The 18,314-nt window shown below is 30.9% G+C and overlaps 2 protein-coding genes across 3 annotated transcripts; both read left to right on the forward strand.

Moving 5' to 3' along the window:
* Window positions 1-206: 206 nt before the first annotated feature.
* LOC137829617 (reticulon-like protein B14) lies at window positions 207-1,962 on the forward strand. The gene is made up of 5 exons (XM_068636460.1): window positions 207-391; window positions 898-1,078; window positions 1,187-1,316; window positions 1,408-1,477; window positions 1,587-1,962. The coding sequence occupies exons 1-5, from the start codon at window positions 304-306 to the stop codon at window positions 1,754-1,756; spliced, it is 639 nt and encodes a 212-aa protein (XP_068492561.1). The 5' UTR covers window positions 207-303; the 3' UTR covers window positions 1,757-1,962.
* Window positions 1,963-12,205: 10,243 nt separating this feature from the next.
* Window positions 12,206-16,875, forward strand: LOC137827615 (alpha,alpha-trehalose-phosphate synthase [UDP-forming] 5-like). Of its 2 annotated transcripts, none has more exons than XM_068633823.1 (4): window positions 12,206-12,979; window positions 13,372-15,459; window positions 15,746-16,019; window positions 16,254-16,875. In XM_068633823.1, exons 2-4 carry the CDS (start codon window positions 13,475-13,477, stop codon window positions 16,554-16,556), a joined length of 2,562 nt encoding a protein of 853 aa, XP_068489924.1. In that variant the 5' UTR covers window positions 12,206-12,979; window positions 13,372-13,474; the 3' UTR covers window positions 16,557-16,875. The 2 variants fall into 2 exon arrangements, with proteins under 2 accessions (XP_068489924.1, XP_068489925.1); XM_068633824.1 differs by having other exon boundaries at window positions 12,307-12,979; window positions 13,409-15,459.
* The last annotated feature ends 1,439 nt before the right edge of the window (window positions 16,876-18,314 follow it).

Consider the following 18,314-nt stretch of genomic DNA (forward strand, 5'->3'; position numbering starts at 1 on the left):
TAACAAAAAACAACAACATAGGATTAGACATGGTCGAGGGTAAACGTTAGACGCTAACAATGTATCTCAAGTCATGTGTGGGCACGAGAAAATGAAACTTGAAAAGCATGCCAAAGCCATACCTTTCCTCCCAGGAACGAGTTGATTAAATTTCTTGGTTACAAAGATTAGAACCATAACAACCTTTCCTACATTACATATATAAGTTGCCACCACCACACATGAATCACAATAGTGCCAGGAACTACCTCAGGAGAATCAACAAACACTACCAAAACATTTTCAATCATTCAATTCTTAACCATGCCAATCCGTTCCCGTGAGCCTGCACAAAGGCCAGGTTTCTTCAACCGTCAAAGACCACTGCATGCAGTTCTTGGCGGAGGAAAGCGTAAGATCTTTTACAAACTTCACCTCTTTCTTATCAAAATTTTAAGAAAAATGTTAACGTTCATCGTTTTTACATTTTTAATGCAACAGACACTTTCTCTTTAAAAAAGCTCCTTGCTTTTAAAGCCGAACTTTTAATAGCACACGCTCAAATATATATATTTTCCCACAAGTTTCATAGAAAAAGTTTAGACTAGGATTTACGTATTAAATTAATTTCCACCCCCTCAAAAGTTCATAACAAGAAATCATCTCTACGTTTAAGTTTTTGTCCAAAAGAGAAATAAAAGATGATCGAAAACTCCACAAGCCCTATCATTAAGTTAGATGTCAATTAGTCAGAAGTTAAAACCCTTAATAGTTTTATTGGTAGAAACTCTCCTAACTTTAATCCTAAGAATTAATTTGAGGGTTTATTCAAGATAAGCACTAAACCCAAACCATTCGATGCGAGCTCATTTATATTCCAAAGACCAAATGGAGAAAGATTGATATCTGATTTTGCAGTTGCTGATATACTTCTATGGAAAGACAAGATATCATCGGCAACAATCCTAGCTGCGTTCTCCATCATTTGGTTCCTCTTTGAAGTCGTTGAATACAATTTTCTTACCCTTCTTTGTCACATCCTCATGGTCATTATGCTCATCCTATTCGTATGGTATAATGCAGCAGGACTTATCACATGGTACGTAACGTAATCTTGCACTTTATATACATTAATTTATGCAGTCCTGAGTTTAATTGAAATCTTTGTTCATAGTTTGAGCAGCAAAATTAACAAGTTTCTTTGCAGGAGCCTGCCTCAAATCTATGATTTTCAAATCCCCGAATCCACCTTTAGATTCTTGCATCAGAAGCTGAACTCATTCTTGAGGAATTTTTATGACATTTCAACTGGGAAAGACCTAGCACTCTTCTTTGCGGTATTGAGAAACCATTTTCAGTTAGTCATACATATTTTGTCCGACAGTTTTCTTAATTATTTGTTTGTTACGTTATGTCATTGAATTTCAGACAATTACTGGTCTCTGGATTATGTCAGCAATTGGGAATTATTTTACCACTTTGAATCTCCTATACATACGTGAGATCCTACTTATTATTGTGTAGTTATCATTTATATATATCAAGATTCCTAATAATAATTGAACCTTATTATCAATTTTTTGTTGCGCTTTATCTTTCTTCTACAGTGTTCCTCAGCTTGGTGACCCTTCCCATTATGTATGAGCGATATGAACACGAGGTGAATTATCTAGCAAGCAAAGGAAACCAAGACGTGAAGAGATTGTTCAACACATTGGATAATAAAGTTCTGAACAAGATTCCAAGGGGACCTGTGAAAGAAAAGAAGAACAGATGAAGTTTAGATATGCAATATGCATAAAATAAAATATAAAATGTACCACTAATTGGCTAAAAGTGGATCCATTTCCTTTCTTAAGCAAAAGAAAATAGTGCTTGTAAATTTATTTATCTAAAAAAAGAAAATATTCTCAACAACAAAGGATGATGAAATAATTGATATTATTTAAAGAATATTACAACATTCAGAATTTATATGGAGAAGTCTCAGAGTAATTGAAGGTGACGTTATAACTTAAAATCTGTCTGGTGTTACTTAATTAAACAAGTTAATAAATGTGATTAAGTTACACATTAAAAAGGACGTGTCACTAGGAAGGGTGAGCTAGTGAAATAGGATTACCACAAAGGAAATGTACCTAAAGAAGCCATGTTAATTACCTTACTTTGTTGCACTTGTTTTAGGTTTGTAGCCACTTAACTCACGACACCTAATCTCCATAGTCCAACTCCAACAAAGAAGATCACTCATAAATCAGCACTATTTTCATAAGATTTAGTTTTTCTTTTTTTACACTATGTTTTGATGACAACTATTACCACTGTTTACATTTTGGGTGGCTGCAGGAGAATCATTTTAAAACAATAATTGGTGGGGTTGGGTTCCCCACTTCTTCTCTTTATTATTTGTAGACAGTTAGATGTCTTTTTCTATGGGCAAACAAATTAACCCACCTAATCCCCAACTTTAGTCTTTAAGCATAGTTACGCCCATTTAAATCATAACATTTTCAACTACTCATTCACACATCATGTAACTTCTTCTTCCACCACACCATCACACAAAAAATTGTGTGCACGGATAAAATTTAGATCAATATTTTTATTTTTAATTGTTATCAAAGATGAGAACATTTTATTATATTTAAGTGGATGCAAACCTCAATCCTACAAACCGGTTTTATGGGATTGAGTTAGGCTTAAAGTCCACTTTGTAATATAGTATTAAAGTCATTTCGAGTATATCCTAGCGAGTGTTTGTTGGGCTTATCAAGCATTCGCTATCGGACCGTTATCGGATCACCCATAATATGTTATTTCACGCACGAGTTGTCACTATCGATGTGAGGGGTTAATATAATAGATATGAGATATACAACTAATATGATATATTCATATATTATTGATCGGATTACTTTAACTTTTTGCATTTTTTAAAATTTTATTTTATTAATTATAAGATAACATTGGTATTCGATTAACGCGTATTTATTTTGTGATGAATAATAAATCAGGTATTTAGTGAAGCTGCGTAAATTATGATGCTCGAATAAAATATTAGTATTACCCATACACTTATCCAAACTTGAATTCAAGATTTGTTTAATCTAAAATAACTTTGTGTCCATTACTACATTCATTTATAATCTCATAGGATTGGTCTAATGGTGTAGATTTGATAGTACTATGTATTCAATGTATTGGTTGTAAGTTACAAGTGCATGCACCTCATTTCTAGAGTGCTTCTAAGAATAGTTCGGTTTCTTTTATTATGATAAATTATTTATCAAAACTCATGAATAAATATTTGATTGGAGGCTACTGTTTTTCTTTTGTAAGAAAAGTTTTACTGTGCTAAACATGATGTAATTAACTTTAACTTTAATGTAATCATATATATGATAAATTAGTTGTATATATAGTCTAATTAATTATCATTTGATACTTTAATTACGTGAATGTGCTTAGTCTTAATCCAAGTGGGAAATGCAACTAACTAAAAAATTAAATTAAAACAATATTGGTTTTGCAAGGTAAAGTGTGATTTGACCACAGATCTAAGTTATATCAACCGATCATTGTGGAGAGTTAGCTCATCGTTTTCATCAGTATTCTCTAAACCCATCATCATGGCTATGACTTTTACCAAACAAAAAAAATAATATTCCTTGGTCTTTTGGAATATGACGAAATATCCACTTCTGATTATTTAAATTTGGCCCAATAATTAACATCCAAGTATGGAAGATATATATATATAACATTACATGTTTATTGTTAATTTAATTATTTGCCAAACCCTATTTAGGTATACTATTAGCAATTACTACAAATTTCAAATATTTTAAATTTCATATGCCCTTTCGTATACTGAGGATTTCATTTTTATCATGCAGTTCTCATATGACAATCCAATTCTAGATTATAACAGTTAAAAATAGAAGAAATAATTTTTTATATAAATGTGGGATTATATGATGAGATCATTTTTTTTAAAGGTGTTAAACTGGTGTCTTTAATTAATTATAAAGTTATCAAAGTGACATGTTTCTTCTTTAGCATATATATACTAACTAGTATTTTGTGTATCAAAAATGTTGTTTTGACAATGCGTGATTACATGATTGGAGGTAATATTATCATTATTGGAAAAAAAATGTACAAAATAAAACAAAGAAATTGAAGATAAAAAAGAACAGATAAAAGAAAACAAGAAAAAAGTGTAGAAACAAACCTGAAATCAAGAAAGGAGAATATAAACACACCACAAAAATAGAAACTACAATGCAAAAGTCAAACCACCCAAAATTTCTCACTAAAATTTCAGTAATTTCATTATGTTTTGTGGAACCCACAGTTAATTAAAATATTTTTTTTTACTACATCAAGGATTGTGAAGTGTTGCATTCTATTGTGAGCTTTTCAATTTTAAGAAAATAAAAATACCATTTTTATTTTATCGGTATAAAAATACATAAATTTCAATATTCTAAAAATATCACTAGTTTTTACAATATTAAAAATAATATGTAATCTTAATTATTAATAAACAGTTTATTTTTTAAATAAAAAAATGAAACGATGAAATATTATTAATTACATAATTGGATTTTCTTGCTAATTGGCGTGATGAAATTAATGCTCTCTCTTTCTGAAGCTCATAATATATTATAGTGTCTCTTTTCTAAAAGAGGTATTGTCTTTAAAAGATCTTCTAAGATATTTAAGGTGTAAATATTAATCAATTTTAATCGATAATTTAATATGTATAACTTCAAATTCCTTTTGATTGGAGAAGTACATTTTTTATTTTATTTTGATATTCATTAATAATTTTAGGATTGTTTTCTCACCTCAAGTTTAATATTTATAACCACCAAAATTTGGTGATCAATATATTTTCATTTATAGAACATATTTTTAACTTCTACAATTAATACAATATAATTATCTCTTTTTAATGTGTTATGTATAGTAAATTATTATAAATAGTAGTTTATCATGTTACTTTTTTTACACCAATTTATTGTGACTATATATAGAGAGAGAGGCCGTGATTAACATTTCTTATACATTTTGCAAACTATAATAAAAAAAATTGAACAACACTTTGAAATAATAATATCCTTTATGCAGTTCTTTAAGTAGTTGGTGAAACTTTGTCCAATAGCATAAAGATAAAGGTTTGTGTACATCAAGATTTAAAAAGTTGTAAAAGCGACATTAAAGTTGTAAGAAATGTCTCAACCAAATTACTGACATAAAATTTTACTTATATTATTTGCACAGTGTAGTTTCGGATAGATTTATGATGTTCGAAGTTATTACACTGTTGTCTCTATATGCTTAGAACACACCTATAGAAAAATGAACACACGCATTAACTAGATTATGTAAAGAGTAGACTTGACTTTTGAAGTCAAGAAAAAAAAAATAGACTTAACTTTTGAAGTTAAGAAAAAAAACTATTAAAGTAATTGAACTATCACTAAAAATTATTAGAAAATTATTAAATAAAAATTAACTTTAAAAAAATTATTAGTTTCTAATAGATACTATTTTAGAGAATAATAAAATTATTAGTATCTAAATTAGATTCTATTATTGATAAATAGTTTTTAAATTGGTATCTAGTTAACTACCTAACTTTTAACAATCAATTATTTAGATTCTAAAGTTGGTATCTAAAACTTTGGTATTTAATTAGATATCAATTTAGAAATTATTTATCAATAATAAAAACTAATTTAGATACCAATAATTTTTTTAATCTCTAAAATAATGTATAATTTTGTCAATATAAGAACTAATTATTTTTGTCTCTAAAATTGGTTTCTATTGAATGATTTTTTTGTTGTTGTGTATAGTATCCACATTTTTATACATAGAATGTTGAAATTTAAAAATAAAATTGTTGAATTTAAATTGTAATAATTTAAAAATTACACCTACCTATCTCATAATTTTATCCTAAATAACACTTAATAGTTTGAATGTACGACCTTCTACTTAAAATTTTAATAAAATAACAATTGCTCACTCTCTAAGTTTTGAAACACGCTCACTTTTTTTTCTTGCATTTTCTAATAAAAGAACATTAATCTCTTTATGTTTTTAATAAAGTATTTCTAAATTCTCTTATTTTTTAAATAATATATTATTTTTTATATTAAATTTATAAAAATAAAAATAATGTTTTTAATATAAAAACAAATAAATTTATATTTAAACCTATATGTGAGTTATAATTATTTTAGTAGACTATATAGACTAAAACATTAACTCATTTGACAAAAATAACATTAATATTGAAAAAAAAACAATTTTAAACACAAAATAACATTGATGATATTGATTAAAAGAAATATTATAGACATAAACCAAAATAGTGAGAAAAGATGTGAAGACTGTGACATAAGATATTATGGAGATGAAGTTATTTGGTGAGTTGATGATTGATGAATGTTGTGTTGTTATGGTGACATGAAAGTAAATTTTGGAAGAAAAGAAGAGTAGATAATGATTGTAGTAAGTCTTCAACTGAGAGAAAAAAAGAAGGGTTATTATGACGCATGAGGTATGGTTATATGATGAGTTTGGTTGAAGTGATGATGATTGTTGTAATTTAAAAAGTTGAAGCTAAGTGGACATAATAACTGGATGTGGAGAAGCAACTTAACAGAATTGGAATAATGATAAGCTTATTATATAATAGTGGCAGGCAAATCATTTACGTTGCCAAACACAACTCTACTCAAAACAACAACAATAATAACAACTCTTTTCTTCCATGCCTTTCTTTGCCTCTTCTTTTTCTCCTATAGTCACTACTTCTTAAACAAAAATTACCCTAATTATTTTTTATAATATACTCCCTCACACACATATGTTTGTATTAATTATATTTTATTCAAAAATTAAAGTTGATAAATAAGTAGTATGTTATTGTTTTTTTTTATTTGTTCTCGAAATAAAAGGGATTGAGATAACTATTAACTCCTGCGTTAATCTATCGTCACATTCTTTTTTTCTTCGTTTCACTTAACAACTTTGTCTCTTCTTGAATTACTTTCCTCTACCAACTTTTTCTCCTTTGTATTCATGGTCAGTACAATTAATATAGATAATGATAGATAATAACATACTTTTTTTCTCAAAACTTATAACTATTTATATATGTGATTTATTATGGGTCTTATTATTGGACCAGATTAACATCTCTACCATAAATAAGAACACTTTACCTAAAATTTATTCATTGTTAGATAAGGATTGAAAAATGAGGGCTGATTTGTGTAAAGTGCATGAAGTGTTAATTGAGTATCTTAAACTCGTTTTTTTTCTTTTAAATAACACTAATTTAGTAAAAGAGATTATAAAAGGGAATACTTATAAACAACATATAATTATTTTTTATTTCATTGATTTTTTTTTAATTCTCAATTGTCATGACATTATTTATCTATTTATAATTTTTTTTAAATTTTATCTTTCTTTCTATGTCGTATTTTTTAGTAGATGTTTTTTTATCTAAGAAAAAAAAATCATATAATTTAGTTGATTGACCTATGAAATTTTGAGTTTTCATTATCTTTATTTGCTTGGGTGAAAAAATTTGAAAAACATGACTGCATTAAATGTTTTTACACGTTTTAATGAGATGGTGAAATGTGAAAAAAGATAGATTACGATAAATAAATCTTCACAGGGTTAAAAAAAAATATAGATGCATTTTTTCCTGTGAAAAGTGCAACTAATATATTTTTATTGTGAGTTTTAACAAAAACCCGAATTAGTGTTGTTCAATCATATATGAAAGGATTATTATATATAATAATTATTTTAAACATTATATTTAACATAAATTATAATTAGTTAATGGTATAATTTTCTTGACATTGACCGTGTATAAAAATCGAAGTTTTTATATAACCGGGCATTTGTTAAAGTAGTTTTTTAGTCATTGGATTATGTAATCTATTTTATTAAACATTACTATTTTAATCTAACATGTTTAATTGAAGTTTTCATGGAACCAAATTAAGGGCACTTAAAAAAATTTGCAGAGAAATATTTTTTGTCAGGCCTTTTTTGCGACACAGCAGGTAACTTCTACTTTTTCATTAATTTATATCTTAAGTTCTTTTTTTTTACTAATTTTCCTAATTAATGCTAAATTGAATAAGTATCAGATACTCTATATACTTTGTAAAGTGCATTTCAATTTGTATTTTTGAATGAAGATAATCAATGTTTCGTTTTCAATTAGAATCTAGTTAAAGAGAAGAAAAGAAAATATAAGTTATACAAACTAAAGATTGGGTTTAGAAGTTTTTAGTCCTTTATCTACCCAAATTAAATAATAGGGTTTGTCTTTTGTATTTTTATATTAAAGTGAATTTTGATGTGAGAGTATTTTAATCAATAATAATAATTTTAATAACAGAAAACATAACAATGTTTTACTAGAAATTAGAATTCTTAAAAAAGATGAGTTTTTCATAAAAAAGGAGCAAATGTTAATAAAAAAATAATATATCACTCGAAAGATTTTTCTTGATTTCTATTTAATTTGAAAATATATAAATGAAAATTTGAAAAAATAATTCTTAATAAACTTTTTTTATCAGAAAAAAATAATAATAAATATATATAAAATACTTGAGAAATTATCTATTAATTAACTACATAAAAATCATTCTATTTCATATATAATTACTTATCACTCAATGTTATATAATATAGTGTATATGTAAGATATACAAACACTATTCAATTATATTAAGACCATTAATATTTAAACACAATTTTGTGTAATAATTTAAATGCACAGTTTTGTATAGAGAATTGTAGCACCAAAATTTGCGGTCTAAAACTTCACAATAGTATCATTCATTGAAAGATACATTTTTTCTAACTGTTTGTGATAATCCTTGGTGTCTTACACTCCAGTCCAAACTATTAGATCACGCCTTCCAAGTCAAGTCCGGACCACCAAATCACGCCTTCCAAGTCATGTTTAGACCATCAGATCACGTTTTCCAAACCAAGTTCGGATCACCAGATTACACCTTCCAAGCCAAGTTCAGACCACCAGATCATGTCTTCCAAGTCAAGTTCAGACCACCAGATCACACCTTCAAAGTCAAGTCCAAACCACTAGATCATGTCTTCCAAGTCAAGTTCAGACCACCAGATTACTTCTTCTAAGTCAAGTCCGAACCTCCATATCACACCTTCCAAACCATGTAGTGTACCTTGCAACAAAATAACATTTCTCGATCATAAAAAAAAAAAATTATTAACAAACTAATTACACATAAAAAAAAATATAAAAATCTCAGTTATATAATATAGGATTTTATTCGCATAAACTCAAGTTGATTAAATTTTAATAATTTTCATTACTCTGAAATCATGTTTTTTCAAAAAATTAAAAAAAATACAATAATTCTAATTTTTTTTCAACGAAATATAATTCAAAAAAACCAAACATATTACTCCAATCTCACTGTAGCAAAGATTTACATTTTTTTATTGTCATAAAAATTTTCTGAAACATGCTACAATCAATTATCTATACTAATAACAATCAAACATATAAAGGGCACTTAAGAAAAAATATGCAGAGAAATATTTTTTGTCAGGCCTTTTTTTGCCAGCTAGGTAACTTCTACTTTTTTCATTAATTTATATTCTTAAGCTCTTTTTTTTTACTAATTCTCCTAATTAATACTAAATAGAATAAGTATCAGATACTTTATATATATTTTGTAAAGTGCATTTCAATTTGTATTTTTGTATGAAGATAATCAATGTTTCGTTTTGGATTATAATTAAGTTGAAGAGAAGAAAAGAAAATATAAATTATACAAATTAGAGATTGGGATTAGAAGTCTTTAGTCCTTGATCTAGCTAAATCAAATAATAGCGTTTGTCTAATGTTTTTTTACATTTAAAGTGAATTTTGATGTGAGAGTATTTTAAATCAGTAATAATCATTTTAACAATAGAAAAACATAATATTTTACTAGAAATTAGAATTCTTAAAAAAATTAAAATAGTAACAACCTCGATGTTAAAATAATATATATATATATATGAATGACATTTCTCGAGTTTGCATATAAATGAAAATTTGAAAAATTAATTCTTAACAAATTTTTTATTAGCAAAATATCTCAACTCATTCACAAGAAGAATGTTCAAGCACAATTATGTTCACTAAATTTAAATGCACAATTTTGTATAGAGAACTGCAATACCAAAATTTTCAGCAGAAAACTCTACTGTAGTATCATTCACTGAAATATATCTTTTTTCTAACTGTCTATGATAATCCCAATGACTTGCACTCCAGTCAAGACCAACAGATCACTTCTTTCAAGTCGAGTCTGGACAACCGAATCACGCCTTCCAAGTAAAGTTCAGACCACCAGATCACTTATTCCAAGCCAAGCCGGACCACCAGATCATGCCTTCCAAGTCAAGGTTAGACCACCAGATCACTTCTTCCAAGCCAAGTCCGAACCACTAAATCACGCCTTCCGAGTCAAGTTTAGACCACCAGATCACTTCTTTCAAACCAAGTCTAGACCACCAGATCACTTCTTTCAAGTCAAGTCCGGCCACCAAATCATGCCTTCCGAGTCAAGTTCAGACCACCAGATCACTTCTTCCAAGCCAAGTCCGAACCACCAGATCATGCCTTCGGAGTCAAGTTCAGACCACCAGATCACTTCTTCCAAACCAAGTCCAAACCACCAGATCACGCCTTCCAAGTCAAGTTCAGACCACCAGATCACGTCTTCCAAGTTAGTCCGGCCACCAGATCATGCCTTCCGAGTCAAGTTCAGACCACCAGATCACGCCTTCCGAGTCAAGTTCAGACCACCATATCACACCTTCCAAACCAAGTTCATACCACCAGATCACGCATTCCAAGCCAATTTCAGACCAGCAGATCGCACATTACAAGTTAAATCCAGACCACAAGATCATACTTTTCAAGCTATGTACGGTACCTGAAAAAAAAATCTTTCCCAACCATAAAAAAAACAATTCTTAACAAACTAATAACACATTAAAAAAATAAAATAAAATTCTCATTTGTATAATATAGGATTTTACTCACATAAACTCAAGTTGATTAAATTATAATAATTTTCTTTACTCTGAAATCATGTTTTTTCAAAAAAATTTAAAAATACAATAATTCTAACCTTTTTCAACGAAATATAATTAAAAAAACCAAACATATTACTCCAATCTCACTGTAGCAAAGATTTACATTTTTTTTTATTATGTCATAAAATTTCATCCATAAATACAAAAAATATAAAAATACAGAGGAAAATAAAAACTTACTAGCATAAAAAAAATATGATTTGACAGGAATAATCTAAATCTTGTTGTCTTCTATACTATGATTTCTAAAAATTACAGAAAAGATTACGTACCACTTCATTGGGTGACTTCTGTTGGGATAGCGATAAAACTATTTATGACTTCAAATGTGGAGTTTTGCTGAATGCAACCAAGTTTGATGATGTTTTCAAATATGTTATATTAAAATAATTTCTTCCAATTTTTAAGAGAGTTTATTAACAATCGTATATATTTTATAATTTTATTGATGAGAGCCTCCATGACTGAAAAGAAGTAAAAAATGCTCAAGATTTGAATCATATTTTATATTAGCCTGTATAAGTCAGCAATATTCTTTTATAGTTTTTAAAAAAAAATTATAAAAATTCAACCAAATATGTTGTGACCAGATACAACAGTGAAGAATTAGTGTGTTCATCAAGCAAGTTCTAACTATTAGACACTTGTGGCATTTTTTTATATATTTTTAAATGAGACAAATATTGCAATTGTTTTCATTAATACTGAGTCTAATACCCACTGCAGCAAATTCTGAGGTCAATAATTTCTACAAATTAAACATTTTAAATAATTAGAATCTCCAATAGTACAAGTATGATATATGAGTTGTTTGACCCATTTTGTATTTTGTACAAGTTATATAATATTAAATAAACTTTAAGAATTTAAATTTATGTTTGCTTAGAGTAAATTTATAAATTTTTAACATAATGAATTATTAATGAGTAATCCTATGTGATTGAGGGTAGAAATAATAGCAAAGCTAATTGGGAGATTAAGAAAGTGAAACAGTAATTTGGACCTTAATTAAAAAGACACTTAAGTCCTGTTTGTAAACAAGAGAAATGACAAGGGAATATATGCTGGAACTGGAAAATTTGTGATGTGGTTACACGCGCTGTGGGACATTAACATTAAACGTGTGTTAGTGGTCGCAACGAAGCAGCACCGTCACATTTGAGCGGGGTTAGGTGAAGTTAATGTCTCATTAAGGAAAACTAACCGTGGTTAAGGATGTTGGAGTTTACTGTGATGGGGTAGTCGTGTCATCACACATCACTGAGAAAGAGACATGGTGAGGGTGTGCGTGTGTTTGAGGAGAGGGAGAGAATCAAGTTCTTATTATAAAGACATCCAATTTGTCGTTAGTTGGGTGCTAGAGGCAAAAATTATCACTATGAATTTTCTGTTTTTGTAGCCAAAAGTAAGAGAAAAGGGATTCCCAGTTGACACAATTGCTCACTAAGCTCAGTGTTTGTGTGTGTGACTGAGAAGACAAAGGAAGGAAGAATCTTTTGGTGTCTGTCTCTCATATCTCAACTCACACCACCTCTCTCTTGCTTCTTCTTTTCAAAGGCTACGATTTTCTTTGTTGCGTTGTCAAAAGCTTCTCCCTTTCTTCCTCTTCTGTTCATTCATTCATCTTTTTGCTACACTGCACCATTTTCTACACAACAACTAAAAATGTTGAGCTTCTTCGTTTATCAAAGGAAGATGGGCTAATCGTGCATTTTTAGACATCTTGGTGTTTGGATCGATTAAGTGTTCACGCAGCCATCCTTAGCGTTGCTCCAGTTCTCAGTGTTACTGGAGGATTTTCTGTTTCTTTTTGGTAGGTGGTATTATTATTATTGTTATTATTATTAATTCTATTAATAGACTCAATTGTTCTCTGTTTAGGATTTTCTCAAATTGTTGCCAAGGTTACCTTTCTCGTTGAACGTGGTAATGTTTGAAGCATAATTTGTCATTAAAGTATACAGCTACACTCAAGCCTAGCTGGAGGGTTTTACTGTTGTAGTGTGAGATTTTAGATTAATCTCCTTCTCTGCTATTTTCCCATGAGTACTATCTGCCAAACCTGAATTTTCTGAAATCCTGAGGTGCAAAAGAAAACACATAAAACTTTTGTTATGGACCTTCCATGTGATGTAACATTAGATTATTTGGATTCTGCTGGACTTTTTAGTTTCAGGGTATAAATGTCTTTTATGTTTTTTTCAGATTTCTGAAATTTCATCCTTACTATGATTGTTTGAAGGACTGTGAAGTGAACGATTGATATAAGTCTGCTTCTGCATCTTGTCCACCAAAGCTCATCATCAAAATGGCTTCAAGGTCATATTCCAACTTGTTAGATCTTACTTCCTGTGGCTCCCCAAGTTTCGGTCGCGAGAAGAAAAGGCTACCTCGAGTGGCAACTGTTGCCGGAGTACTGTCTGAACTAGATGATGAGTCCAGCAACAGTGTTGGCTCTGATACTCCATCCTCAGTCTCTCAAGAGAGGATGATCATTGTGGGTAACCAGCTTCCACTGAAGGCACGCAGAAAGGACAATGGTAGTTGGGAGTTTACATGGGACGAGGACTCACTTCTTTTGCAGCTGCAAGATGATCTTGGGGATGATGTGGAAACTATCTATATTGGTTGTCTTAAAGAAGAGATTGAGCCGAGTGAGCAAGATGATGTTGCTCAGTACTTGCTGGACACTTTCAAATGCGTGCCCACTTTTCTCCCTCCTGAGCTTTTTAGTAAATTCTATCATGGATTCTGCAAACAACATCTGTGGCCTTTATTTCACTACATGCTTCCGCTGTCGCCTGATCTTGGTGGTAGATTCGATAGGTCCCTTTGGCAAGCTTATGTTTCTGTGAACAAGATATTTGCTGATAAAGTGATGGAAGTCATTAGCCCTGATGATGACTTTGTGTGGGTTCATGACTATCATCTGATGGTACTTCCAACATTTTTGAGAAAGAGATTTAACAGGGTGAGACTAGGATTCTTCCTCCACAGTCCCTTTCCTTCCTCTGAGATATACCGAACCCTTCCTGTCAGGGACGAACTTCTTAGAGCTCTTCTGAATTCTGACCTTATTGGGTTTCATACTTTTGATTATGCCAGGCATTTCCTCTCCTGTTGCAGTAGAATGCTTGGAATTTCTTACCAGTCCAAGCGGGGCTACATTGGTCTTGAGTACTATGGAAGAACTGTAAGCATTAAGATTCTTCCTGTTGGTATTCATATAGGTCAGCTCCAATCAGTCATGAGTCTTCCTGAGACAGAAAGCAAGGTTGCAGAGTTAAAAATGCGGTTCAAAGACCAAACTGTGCTGCTCGGGGTTGATGACATGGATATCTTCAAAGGAATCAGCTTAAAACTTTTGGCCATGGAACAATTGCTTTTGCAACATCCTGATAAGAGGGGCAGAGTTGTCCTGGTTCAAATTGCAAACCCTGCAAGAGGCCGCGGAAAGGATGTGCAGGAGGTGCAAAGTGAAACTTATGCCACGGTGAAGAGGATAAATAATACCTTTGGAAGGTCTGGATACACACCTGTAGTCTTGATAGATAGACCACTTCAGAGTTACGAGCGAATTGCTTATTATGTGATTGCTGAATGTTGCCTTGTTACAGCAGTGAGAGATGGGATGAACCTTATACCCTATGAATACATCATTTGTAGACAAGGAAGTGAGAAGATAGATGAGATCTTAGGGACAGACCCACATACTCAAAAGAGGAGTATGCTGGTGGTGTCCGAGTTCATTGGCTGCTCCCCTTCGCTGAGTGGGGCAATTCGAGTGAATCCGTGGAACATTGATGCTGTTGCTGAAGCTATGGATTCTGCACTGATGGTTCCAGAGGCTGAAAAGCAGATGCGGCACGAGAAACATTATAGATATGTTAGTACGCATGATGTTGGATATTGGGCACGTAGCTTCTTGCAGGATCTGGAAAGGGCATGTAGAGATCATCTAAGGAGGCGATGCTGGGGAATTGGTTTTGGTTTAGGCTTTCGAGTAATTGCTTTGGATCCAAACTTTAGAAAGCTATCTGTGGAACATATTGTTTCAGCTTATAAGAGGACCAAGCACCGAGCAATTCTTTTGGATTATGATGGTACTATGGTGCAGCCAGGATCTATGAGTACGACACCTAATGCTGAAGCTGTTGGCATCTTGAACATCTTGTGCAGGGACACCAAGAATTGTGTTTTCATTGTAAGTGGAAGGGAGAGAAATACTCTTACCGAATGGTTTTCTTCTTGTGAAAGGATGGGAATTGCTGCTGAGCATGGTTATTTTGTAAGGTACATCCTTTTACCTTGTGTTTTAGGAACACGAAGAGTTTGTGGTTACTGCAAACGTTTTTCATTTTTACTAGTTTTAATTTCTTAATTTTAAGAATGATGAAGTTTGAATCTTCTGTCCCAAGTGTGATGGGATTGAGGGATCATATTTGGCTTTTCTATTGTTAACCGCAAAATAAACTCACTGTTTCATTTTATATATGATAGAATGCTGAGGAAAAGTACTTTTCTCTGGCAGAGCTTGCCTGTGTACTAAAGCTGAAGTTTATCTTATTTGTTTGTCCAGGACAAATCAAAATGCAGAATGGGAAACATGTGTTCCAGTAGCGGATTTTGAGTGGAAACAGATTGCTGCGCCGGTTATGCAATTGTATGTGGAAACAACTGATGGTTCTAACATAGAGACCAAAGAAAGTGCTCTTGTTTGGAACTACGAGTATGCAGACCGAGACTTTGGTTCATGTCAAGCTAAGGAGCTTCTTGATCATCTGGAAAGTGTTCTTGCCAATGAGCCCGTTTCGGTTAAAAGTAGTCCAAACATTGTGGAAGTAAAACCTCAGGTCAGTTATAAAACATCTTTAAACTTTTGATCTAATTTTAGGTTGGTCATATTTAGTTGCATGCATCTATAGTTGTGTGACTTCAGGGTGATTTAATTGTAGTAGTGCCATAGTTGGAATGCATTTTGGGATTTGATTACTTCTCAAGAACTTGTGTATATGAGAGAAGTTAATTTAGTGGTTGAAGTCATGAAATGTGGTTGACTATCTCCTCTTGTTGGAGTTTTGGTGCAGGGTGTGAGTAAGGGTATTGTAGCAGAACGTCTTCTCTCAAAAATGAAACAAAAGGGAGTGATTCCAGATTTTGTTCTGTGCATTGGAGATGACAGATCAGACGAGGACATGTTTGGGGTGATAATGAATGCAAGGGCACTACTGTCTCCAGTTGCTGAAGTGTTTCCTTGCACTGTTGGTCAGAAACCAAGCAAGGCCAAGTATTACTTGGAAGACACAAGTGAGATTTTGAGAATGTTGCAAGGCCTTGCCAATGCTTCTGAGCAGTGTTCTACTAGAACTTCTTCCCAGCCTTCTCATTAAAGTTATTGTTTCACACATACTATTTGTCTATACTGGGATATCTGTCTTATGTTAGATTTGTTGATCTATTCTATTTTGTGGCAGTGGTGCTTTCATTTATTGATATCCCAATGTTGTTGCAACTACCAAGAGGTTGTTTTGAAAGTAGAAGAATTACATGGTGTATTTATTGTTTCTTTTCTTCACTATAGTTCAGACCATTTTGATGTGTTATAAGGTTGTTCTTGATTGGGAATGAGTGAATCTTCAGTATGAAGTCACATCTCTTATTGGCATGAATGATGTTACAATTAATTGGAAGCTGTTTTCCGAGGTCATACATTTCTGAATTCAAACTCCTAACTTTGCTGACAACTCTTGCCACAGTTTTTGTGTCAATTCATTTGTCTCAGATCCTGTGCTTCACTTTTAATGCAACTAATGAATCTCACATTTTAGTTCACTTAATGCAATCGTGGTACTAATTATTGTACTTAAACTATCTATTTCCACCTTTTCATTGCAATACCAGAACATAAATACTCATACTCAACTCGAATATAATTATATTCATCTTCTCTCAAACAAAACAAAAACTGAGTTTGCAAATTTACCCTATTTGCACTTACTTATCATTAAATACGTAAATTCATATTAATCCAGAATTTAAAGTAATCAGCTTTGAAATAGGTGCTAGTTAGGATGTCTTTTTTTATTATTATTTGAATGAATTAATATACATAAATGAATTGACATGTAAATTAAATTGGATTAACCTTTGATTTGGAAAAATAAGAATTTGTAAAAAAGATGGAGACAGTGATGGGTGACTCTTTCTTCCTACACCTCCATACCTTCTTGTGCCACCCCATACTAAATGTGAAAATACCATTTTATCATTTTTTTTTCCACTCCTTGGATTTGAAATAATAAGCCTATGGATTATGTAATCCGGAATATATCCGGATTACATAATCCGGAAGTCAATTTCATATTTAGAAAAGACTTCTGGATTATGTAATCCGGAAGCTAATAACACATCTGAAAAAAAGGCTTCCGGATTACATAATCCGGAAGCTAATCTTATGTATATAAAAGACTTCCGGATTATGTAATCCAGAAGCTAATCACAAAAGACTTCCGGATTACATAATTCGGAAGCTAATTCTGAATCTAGAAAAAGACTTTTGGATTATGTAATCCAGAATATTGAAAAGGATATTTTTGGAATATGAAAAATTTATGGGGATGGCACAAGAAGGTATGGAGGTGCAGGAAGAAACAGTCGTGATGGGTTGGGATGAGTGTCTAATGTGTATGAAAAGAGGGCTTCCTAGGCAAGCCCACCTCCAAGAATAACCAAACACCATCATTATAGTAACTTTTACTTTATATAATTAAAATTAATAATAAGTAACATTATATACAATCATTTTGAAAGTTAAAATTTAAATTAAATAAATTTCTTTGACATATGGTGATAGATAATTATTTTTAACTTTTAATAATATTTTAGAAAAAATAGTGACATTCAATTCACTTCTATATTATAAAGTTAAATAGTCGTCTTTTAAATATAAGTATTTTTTGAAGTTATTATTGAAAAAAAAAATCATTTTTAGAGTTATTCTTATATTTTCATATAGTCATGTTTCTTGTCAAAGTGATAATATTAAACGTTTAGTTTTTTTTTACTCCTTTAAAATATGTTTTAACTTAATGATTATAAAGACGTATACGTGTCAACTAAAGCATTGATATGTGAAATATGTGAATATA

The sequence above is a fragment of the Phaseolus vulgaris genome, chromosome 7, assembly GCF_000499845.2.
Source record: "Phaseolus vulgaris cultivar G19833 chromosome 7, P. vulgaris v2.0, whole genome shotgun sequence".
Classification (NCBI taxonomy): Eukaryota; Viridiplantae; Streptophyta; class Magnoliopsida; order Fabales; family Fabaceae; genus Phaseolus; species Phaseolus vulgaris.